This window comes from Eucyclogobius newberryi, unplaced genomic scaffold (genome assembly GCF_026437365.1).
Source record: "Eucyclogobius newberryi isolate DKJ021-1_F unplaced genomic scaffold, fEucNew1.0.hap1 SCAF_6, whole genome shotgun sequence".
In the NCBI taxonomy this organism is placed as follows: Eukaryota; Metazoa; Chordata; class Actinopteri; order Gobiiformes; family Gobiidae; genus Eucyclogobius; species Eucyclogobius newberryi.
In genome coordinates, this window is record NW_027316278.1 from 22,177,850 (window position 1) to 22,188,384 (window position 10,535).

Here is a 10,535-nt window from a genome sequence, read left to right on the forward strand (position 1 = left end):
TGAAGTTTGCAGTCCACATGTGACTCCACAACTGAAGCTCACCGCTCATTACTAGACCTTAAGTCATTTAGCAGACAAGCTTCAAGTGCGGATGGTTGCACCAGATAACACCTCCAGTACCATTCAGATAAAAGAATAAAAACAAATAATGATTCATTTTATTTGCTATTATTATTTTAGGAAGAATGTAAACCACCTTAAGTGGTTCAGTGAAGCATTCAACATTTCAACTAAATCATGAAATAAAAACATGTGACAGGAAATATCTTTAAATGTATTTATTACAAATACTGTATAAATAAATGTTTCATAATGGGGAATATGATTAATTTGCGATTGGGATAAACAAAGTGAACACCACAAAATTATCTTATAAAAGGAAATAAAGGCTTTCAGTGTCTGAATCCCTCCCACTTCCAACACAGCAGAACTGCACACGCTCAGTGTAATACCATAGACATAATATTACAACCTAGTAGTCAAAAAAATAATTTATATAAATATCAGTAGTTATTTTATTTGTCAAATCATAGGCTATGAATTTGTAATGTATATTTACACATTTTCACGAGCCATAATAATATATTCCACAGTTGTTTTAGCAGCTACACAAGGTAAACACATGTACAGTTACAAAGTAAATAATCAAGTGTACCACAAGTATTTTACATTTTTAGTATTAGTGGTTGGGGCATTTAGGGCCATTTTAGAGCCTCTATAGTGTTACATCATTTTGAAGTTGCATCACAGAAATAATAAGCTAAAATACCTGAGCTTAAAAAATGCTTTACGCGGATGTACTACACAACTACATACAATATAAAATGACAATAATGCAGTAATGTTGCAGCAATGTCGATGTAAATAATTCACAGTTTTAAGTATTTATCAGCAATTAAATGCACATTGCATTGTTCCTAAATCATAAAATCATGACTGGTACTAACAATAGTACAAGGGGGAACCAAAACTAGTTCCATTCTTAAATCTTGAGAATAGAAAATAAATTTCCCTAACACAAAACTCATTTCTGTCATAACATAAATAGGCAGACAGGCACATGTGAATTGATTGTTCTGGGTTATGTACATGTACATGCAGAGGTCATAGTCGACACACGTGTAGGCAAGACCAGCCTCTCTGTGATTTGTCTCAGTTAACACATTTGGGCTTACCATGATTACATTCCACTTCAAGATATCAAGATCTCTGTCACCTTTGGTTGCTAGTTTAAAACGTAATGCAAGTAGTTATTCTAATTTGACTGAAACCTGTGTTGTAACAATGGCATTATTTAGAAAAATATATTTAAAACATTTGGCAAATGAAATTAATTGACGACTATTATAAGACAATCCTACCTTAAGCACATAGTAGAGTTAGGTGTAAAATGTATTCACATACACAATAGACCATTTATACTTGCGTTTTGAAACACTGTGAAAAACATGTCAAAGACATTGTAATTTATTCTTCATATTTTCTAAGTTCATACCCAGTATTGGTTTTTACGAAGAGTCGGGGTAGCAACAGTTATAATTTGAGAAGAAGCTGCAGGGGAATCGTTACTCCACGTGCTGATGAACATGGAAGAATCAAGAGTGTTAAAGGCAGAGTTTTGGTGATGGGACAGGAAATGACCTAGCACAGGGCTGGAGGGACAACTGCCCGGGGTTAGAGGAGTTACCCTTACTGTGGGAACCGTGGGGCTTCTCTGACTGCTATAGGACTGACTGGTGGACATATTTTGGGGCGTGTGCTCTGTTGGTGTGGCCCTTTTCGGCTTTCTCCGCCTGTGATGCCTGAGGTACACGACAAGCACCACAAATATGATGACAAGCAACAGCAAAGCCAGTAATGGTAAGATGACAAGGAGAGGATTTGGAGATTTTTGAGGGTAGGACTCCACACGAACCGGCGTGTTCCTAAACGGGATGTCCTCCTCAGTGACACGATTCGGTTTGCCAAGAGTGGTGCTAAAAATGCTGGTTCTGTTCGAGTTCCCCCAGCGGTTGCGTCCTTTTTCAAATGTCTGCTGGTTTTTGCTGGGCTGCTGCGCGGGGGGAAAAGCAGTAGATGTGTCGAGAAGAGTTGTCCCGTTTTTCAGTGTCCGGACTGCAGTCTGAGGTGGAGCCGATGTGGTTACAGTGGGGCTCTTTGTGGTAGGTAAAAGTGCTGGATCATATGGCACGATGGTGAAGTGGAACTCCCCTTTCGCTGGAGGAACGGCGTCTGCTTTCAGGACAAATATGAGTGTGTCGTTCAACTCCTGAACTCCAGTCATGTTTGCACTCAGCTCCAATGCGATTTCCCCTCGCTGTATCTCCTTGTAAGTAAAGGACTGCGCAGGTGACGCTTTGGAGGACGCTAGGCGAACTAGCTTACCGTTACTTGGATGAGTCAATACTTCAAACACGGGCACACTCTCGCTTATGTTAGCCAGTTGAGATGCATTGAGGAAGCTAGGGTTAAGCTTAACGAGCACCCCATTGGGAATTACAACACCGTGACCCATGTGAATTAACGGCTCAACTGAGATATTCAGCACTTGCTCAGTTAAGTTTGCTTCTGACGTGAAAACAGTAAATTTAAAGCTGTCTTCTCCAGATGTTCGTGAGGTCATGAGGTAAGACAACTTCCCCGTTCGTAAATCCTCTTGCTCAAATTGTGTGGCCTCTAGGTTATCTTTTAAAAGCTTTCCGAACTGAGGCGGTGCTGTAACTTGGTAGCGAATTGTGGTGTTTTTGCCATTCGTTTTTGCACAAAGATTGTTCTGTGTGAGCGGAACAGATGTTTTTTCTTGAGTTAGAGTCAGCTCAGAGTGGTTAACAAGCGAGACGGTAATTTCAGTCACATCGACGTTAAATAGTTTGTAAATTGGTTTGTGGTGACCATCAGTTACGCTAAAGTAAAACACACCAGAGGCAGCGCTCCCATCGTGGATAAAGAATACACTGCCATTATTAATTTGGGCTTGTGTAAAAGAATCCACAGACTCATTCAAGCTGACCTCCAGAGCTAGATAACCGTTATTTGGTTTGCTGATCACGATAAAATTTATGTCATCTGGGGTGTTGTCTAAATCCTCCACTTTGAGGTTTTCAGGCCTCAGGGATACAGTGTCTCCCTGAACCACCTTCAAACTAGGGGCTTTGGTCTTGAGTACAGGAGGCTGATCATTCACGGGAGATATCGTAATATTGAAAGTTTCTTCAATAACATCACTATCGCTAGGTCGCTGCGCCGTTTTGCCTTTAGCGTTGAGCCAAGTGCTGAACACAAAGCGGTCGTGAACGGTCTCAGAGTTGTCGTGTTTGTAGGTGATTCCGTACTTGTTAATAATGAACTGTGAGAAGTTGGGTTTCTCTTTGGTGAGGTTGCGTTCTCCAACTATAATAACACCATGTTTTGGCAGAGATGTGACCTGGTACCAGACCTCAAACGCACTTCGATCTGGGACCGGCAACTTAGTCAGCAGATTTGAAGCATCCAGGCTCGACTTGATGATCACAACACTCTCCCCTTCTGTTACATTAGTACCTGTGTAGGGTGAAAACATCAATTAAACATCACAATAAAGAGAAAAAATAGACATCCGGGATGGCAGAAATGAGATATTAAGCTAAAATCTAGTGCAGAACATCTTTTTCATCTTTTTATGAGCTTAATGTCACTGCACATCTAAACACACAACACTCTAAAAGGCTGCAGACTTTGGGATAACAAAAGTGTTTACTTTGAATAGGTACACAGTTTTAATTATATTCAATTATATTGTTTTGGATTATAGTGCCTATTCATTTGTTTCATTTATTTTTGTCAAATGTACAACCAAATAATACAGTAAAACAAATGTAGATATCAAAATAGTAAAAGTAGCATCAATCGTAAATAAACATTTATTTATATATTATTTACCAGTATTTGCCAGCAACACAGTGTTGTGTTCAGGTCCAGTGTTTTCATATGAGATGTCAATCTTAAAGCTCTGGCTCTCTAAAGACGTAGGAGGTGAAGACACAGAGAGGGTCATGGAGTCCATAGCCTCCCATCCCACTGACTCAATAGGTGTCTGGACATACAAAACTTTTTTCCCGTCCACCTGTGTAGCAGAAAACACAATTTGACAGACGAATCCTTGAACAACAGTCTTTGTCTCAGCAGTAAGTATTCATAGATATTGATTACATTTTCAGTTTAGCGAGGAAAGCAAAGTCAGCTCTCTGAATAATGACCAATCTATTATTTAAAACAATAGAAAATCCACAACCCATTAAATATTCAGTCGAAGCTATGGTGTGAAGTCTGCTGACCTAAATAAAGGGACATTTGTGCATATTTACCATAGCTTGTGTAAAAGTGGAGATGTCAACTACAGAATTATCAGGCTGCTTCAAAACGAGACGGCCCAGTTTAGGATGTCGGGTCACGCTGAAGGTGATGGTGCGGTTAGACGTGTCACTGATGTCATTGGTCACTGCTTGTAAATGCTCATTTGTAATTGGTGTTGATGAACCTGCAAGGAAAAAACAAAGCAAAACATAGATCAGTTTTAGGGTTGCGTTATTACCATAAAATAAAGTAGAATTAACAATAATTGAGTAATTGGTAAGATTTAACAGTAACAGGGCAGTCTGATTGGTCAAAGCCTAAATAAGCTATTAAGAGGATCTGGATAGTATTGAGAAACAGAAGTAGAAGCACGGTGTGTTCCTGAGTAGTAAAAACAAAACAAACAACACAAATTACATTCAAGACTGTGAGAATGCCAAAGCAGTCTGCTGAGAAATGAATGAACTGAAAGTAACACTGAAGCAACAGACAGATTTATGAATCATTTTGCGTGTGCACAGCCACCACCATAGTCTCATGGGAAATGTTCTCTCCTGAGACATAAGAGGAGGACGTTATGGAATTTCTCACGCGTATAATGTTCTTGTGTTCTTATATCGAGCAAGCAAACAAAAATGTGCAATTCATGTGCAATTACTGTCGTGTGCAATTACTGTCGTGACACATATTCATGTAATGGTCACATGCAATGGTATTTATTCATTTATTTGTATCTTTATTATTTTCCCCCTCCATCCCTTGTTGGGAAATGGGAGGTTTTGTCTATAGGAGTTTTTGTTTATAAGAGATCTTCTACTGAGAGTGTTTTTCAAACTTCCTACAAGTTATCTGTTCTTTTCCTCTGTATCTACCTGCGTTGCAACAATGAAATTTCCCCATGTGTGAACAATAAAGTATTATCTTATCTTATCTTAAACACATTTTTGAGACATAAAATGATGCATTCAAAATCATAATTTTATGTTGAAGATGCAATTTATGCCTGTACGCATTTAGGACGGTCCGTCTAAAACTAATAAAGAAATAAAGACTTGAAAAATATTGTGAAAAATATTCTACTTGGTCTGACTAAATGAATTCTCTCACATCCCCAGAGAAAGTGGTCTAGGTTGTGCCTCACTATCAAGCCCTTTATTGTCCGCTCCCTCTCTCCCAACGCGCCCCTCACGCTGGCAGGCCTGGCACAGAAACAAACATGGCAGCTCACAGCATTTCAAGTGTCTCCTTGCCCTGTGGCTGGAAGAGCAACCGAGTGTGACAGCTGGCAGTTTGTTATCTCACTCTATCCCTCTTTCTTCTGACAGAGCAATACCAGACCACCAGCAATCTAACAAACACTTCAATGTCATTTGCAAACTTAGACAACACGCGTGAGTCTATTTATAAACCATCCTTCAATGAGTGTGAATTACCAGAGCAACTTCGTTTAAAAGAAAATAGAGTGTGTAAAGAGCATAACCTGGAAACACTTTAAGAGGCCGGTTCTTCTCCAAAATAATGACCAAAGCTCTGGCTGTGATGCTGAAGATTTGTCGAGGGGTAAAATTCACACCATCATTTACTTGGAAATTGAATCCTCCGGACATGGCGCCTACACGGAGACAGAGGTGTAATTAACAATAAGTACACATGCATGATTGACATTAATGGAATGTATTGGACGTTTGACAAATTGTAAACTAACATTAGGGTTTGTGTTTTTGTGTGTGCATTCAGAAGTATATATAATTCATATTTTTACACTTCATAAATATGAGCTATATGTGTCCCCAGATACACGACCCATAAATCTTTACTTGTTTAATTGTAATGTTGAAACTAGTTGGAAATGAACCTAACATTGCTTTACCATATCTGAGTATAGTACACATACGTCTTCAAAATGGTACCACCACAACACACCAGCTAAACAAGCGGTCACCTTTATGGACGAACAGCAGCTGCCCCTGGTCGATGTGGGTCTGTGTGAAGTTGAGAACTGGCCTCATGGGGGCACTTTTCAGGGCCAAGTGTCCATTACTGGGAGGAGTGACCATGAAATGCAGTTCTTCTGAAGGAGAGTCCCGGTCTTCAGCCATGAGGTCCTCGGGTCTTATCTCAGTCACTGAAGACACCCAAACCTGCTCCCAGCAAAACACAACTGCTACGTTATGCAGTACAGCTTTGCATACCATCACATGACTTATTAGGACAAACCCAGACATCAGGGAACTATAATGATGAAATAGTCTAGCGATGCAAATGTGTTAATGCAAACATCTCAAGCGTGATGCCGTATGTGCAGAAGGACAGCAAACCTACACAAATTATATCATTTTTATATTATATCAGCTTAAATATATTTTCTATTCTTTTGACATAATTAAATCTGTTTTGATTTCATGCTGGACAGCTATTAAAGCAATTTAAGGTTTAAAGAGTACAAATGTGTTTGAAGTGTAACGGAAGCATTCACCACAACTTGAATCTGTGTGTTAAATGTACAGGAAATGAATCACCTGAAGTAAAGCCCTTCTTAACCAAAGGAACAACTGCTTAGTCTGGATATGACTCAAAGTGTTTGCAAAAAAGAAAAGATTAAAAAACAAAACATTAAATCATTTCCCAGAATTGATTAAGACAATTAAGATTAAGTTTGAAATGTCCTGAAATGTATCTCCTGCTGATGGCTGTACGATGGTGTCATTCAAAGCTTGTTTAAATGTCCCAGATATCAAATGTAGCTATTGTTGTTTCATGACCAAATATATTTCTAAAAGAGGCTCACTGACTAAATAGGTGTGCTCATGTAAACAGTGTGCATTGAACAGTCACTACAAACAACTGCAAATATAGAGGGCCATCTTGTGGCCATTTCAAAAATGACATTGTTATGGTGGTAAATAGACGTTACAAAAAGGATATCAAGTATGCCAACAGTGATTGATTGTGTAACATACTCATCATGTACACAAATGGCTCACATTTTATGGTTTACTGTAATATTTTTTCTATATATATATATATATATTTTCTTTCTGATTTAATGAAAATGCTGAAAGTAATTGAAATGCAAGATTTTGATGAAACTTGAAATTTACAGCACCTAAAGTATACAGATACCTTCGGTATTTATGCAATAAAAGTGCAGTTCATTGGAAATGCTCCTTATTAGCCATAAGGCCGTAAAGACCAGAGAATGATTAAATATTGAATATTTTAGCCTGAGGTGAATCTTGGGGTTTCACTCAAATGTGTCCTCTGAACCTGAGGCCAGCAGTTCTTCACAAATGGACACTTACGGTTGCAGGTTACAGCTTGTATACAAGAAAAGCATTTCAAATACATGGCAGCGAAAGTACTTTTTTACTGACTGGTTGTAAATAATGCAAACATTCTCGTGTACTGTATAGGGCAGTCTGGAGAGGCACAGAGCAAAGTAACCAGGGCAGTCACAAGGTTATTTACAGCCCTTTCTAACATGTCATTCAGAACAGCATTAGACTCAACAATATCTCTCACAAAAATCTAAATCATGATGAACATACGTTTAACAATTAATAACCCTAGTTAGAACATTGTTCCTCTCATAACTTACAAAACACAATACAACGCAAGTCCTCGAAACTTGGGGGACATGCCAAGTTCTCTATTTTGCCAGCTCCACGGTCCCTCCTCTACATAGCAAACATATTTCCCCTTTGAGCTAGCCAGCCAGTCAGCCATGGCAAATAGCACCACTGCCTACATGGAAATTGTCTGACAGTAAGCTATGGTGCCAGAACTGCAAGTGGAAAAGTTCAGAGATTATATATAGAGCGGGCGCAGACTCACCCTGAGGACCCTGTTGGCTGTAATAACAGGAGGCTCGTCGTTGACAGCTGTAACCTGGATGTGCACCGCCTGGACTGCACTCTGCTTCCTCAGACCTGTGTCATTGGCCACCACTGAGAAGTTATCAGCTGAAGTCTCACTGCTGTCGTGCACGTAGTAAATATATTCATGTTCAACCTAGAAATGAACAACACAAATCATAGTTGTTCAAATAAATTCAATCAATAAATGAGTTTGTTTGAGGCGTGGGATGATGTTATATTAAAAGCACGTGCACTGCTCTATGGTTCTAAACATGTGAATGTATTTATTGTTAATGCATGTTTAATTGCATGGCATTAAAGTTGAATTAACAAAATTAAATCACTAAAAATGTGTTCTGTAAATGTTTAGGAGGATGCTACATGGAAACTGTGTATATGTGTAAAAATAACCCACCTGCCTCCTGGTGAAAGAGGTTAGAGCCACCCCCGGGTGTCGGGAGTGCTCAATGTGACCGTGTTGTGGGGGCTGAGTCAAACTGTAAAGGAAGTTGATTCCAGAAAAATGCCGGTTGGTGACCTTTAGAATTTCCTGTGTGAGTGCCTTGGAGGCCCCCTCTTCCACGGTGAAATCAGAGACCTGCAGAGGGATGAGGCGTGGGATGATGTCAACAGACACCCTGATGCCTCTCACGTCTGTGACCCCATTGGTGACATCAAGGATGAAGGTGTCATTGAACTTGTCAGGGTCCACCTGCAGGTACTGAATGTGCCCATTGTAAATGTCTGCTTGGCTGAACGTCTTGACAGGAGACCTCCTGGTTCCGATGTAGCTCTCCTCCGGTTCAACGAAACGCCGCAGAAATCCATGCGTTGGGCCTTTGCTCACAGTGAATACAATCTCAGAAGGCAGGTTGTCCTCATGAGTCACCTGCAGCAATCGGAAGACATGTCAGAAATCTTCTGTGTGCCAGTAAAGATATGTTTTGTTTGGTGAAAATGCACTCAAGCACAAACGTGAAAACTCAATAAACAATGCACCATGACAGCTAGTTTTCTGTTTAGCTCATGTTTCATTTATGTTTCAGGAGTGGATATTGACTGTGATTTATTTACCAACACACATACAGATAAAACACAAATTACTATATCAACCAGACAATGTGTAGTAAATAATCCGGGCTCACTTACCTCTAGTTTTGTTTCATCAATCTTTACTGGTTTCCCCTCCTCCACCAGTATCACGTTATGTGTCTGTATGATGGGAGGTCGCTGATGACTTTCCAGGTAAACTTTTACATTCACTTTTGCTGACAGCGTGAGTCCTTTTGCTTTAACCGCTAAGTTGAAGTGGTCTGCCAGATGTGTGCTGTCATTGTGCTGATATGAAAGACATCCCGCCTTTAGATCTGACAGTGTGAAGGAACTGACTTGATCTCCTCTGCAGTAAACGGCACCGCTTTTGGGCGCTTCCTTCACGATGAAAAGAACATCTTGGTCCTCTCTGATGTCCAGATTGTACTCGACGCTAAAATTACTTGTGGAGATAAATACAGATTTTCCCTTCTGGACCAGTAAACCGCTATTATTTCCAACTTTCAAGAATGGATCGTGAGCACTGATGTCCAACAGGCTGGATACAAAATGTTTTCCATCCGAGACAAAAAGCACAAATCTCCCAGTGCTGACACCTTTGTGAGTGAAGAGCACGCGATGCTCCTCCAAGTCTCTCTGGTGGAACTGGAACAGCCTGTGTGTTGTGTCATTCACCAGCACCAGATCTCCCATGGGAATCCCTCGCCGAGTGTACAGCAGCTCCCCATCATCGAAATCCAAGTCGGCGTCATGGTAACGCAAATCCTCCGCAGTCAGTAGCCTCTGTCCGTCTCTGACCACATGGAAAACCTTATCGATCACACGCACGGGTTTTTGATCGTTGACCGGCTGGATTGAAATGTTGAACGTTCCCAGTTTGGTGCCGACCTCGTCCTCCGCAATAGTCGATTTGAATCCCTGAGTGGTGGATGCTAAGAACGTGAATGCGTCTGCAGTGGATTCGCCGTCGTCATGGATGTACATAAGTCGCTTGTCCAAGATGTCCCGGTTACTGAAAGTTAAAATGTTGGTGTAACTCGCGTTTGAATTTGAATGACTGATGCGAGCTAGCTTCCCGTGTTCGGGGCCATTTACGACAGAGTAATGCATATCAGTGGTGCGCAGAGTTTCCGCAAACAACTCGTCTCTGGTGATTAATTTACTTTCTCCTTCAAAAAGTGAAAGTCCGTCATTTTTCATAAACACACTGTTTGCATCTGCTTTGATTGTAAACTGAAAATCATAGTTTTGGGACCGGGCATGTTTTGAAAAGAGCAAAAACTTGAACCTGTC

The 10,535-nt window shown here is 40.3% G+C and overlaps 1 protein-coding gene across 1 annotated transcript in view; it reads right to left on the reverse strand.

Moving 5' to 3' along the window:
• Positions 1-262: 262 nt before the first annotated feature.
• The window catches only part of cspg4ba (chondroitin sulfate proteoglycan 4ba), a 17,844-nt gene continuing 7,571 nt past the window's right edge, over positions 263-10,535 (reverse strand). The window contains exons 3-10 of the mRNA XM_072432596.1: positions 9,339-10,535; positions 8,605-9,078; positions 8,167-8,343; positions 6,275-6,473; positions 5,813-5,944; positions 4,344-4,516; positions 3,919-4,102; positions 263-3,540 (exon numbers count right to left, since the gene is read on the reverse strand). The exon at positions 9,339-10,535 is cut by the window's right edge and continues 2,373 nt beyond it. Coding sequence (XP_072288697.1) covers positions 1,490-3,540; positions 3,919-4,102; positions 4,344-4,516; positions 5,813-5,944; positions 6,275-6,473; positions 8,167-8,343; positions 8,605-9,078; positions 9,339-10,535 — 4,587 coding nt within the window. The 3' untranslated portion in view covers positions 263-1,489. The remainder of the gene's footprint in view (positions 3,541-3,918; positions 4,103-4,343; positions 4,517-5,812; positions 5,945-6,274; positions 6,474-8,166; positions 8,344-8,604; positions 9,079-9,338) is intronic.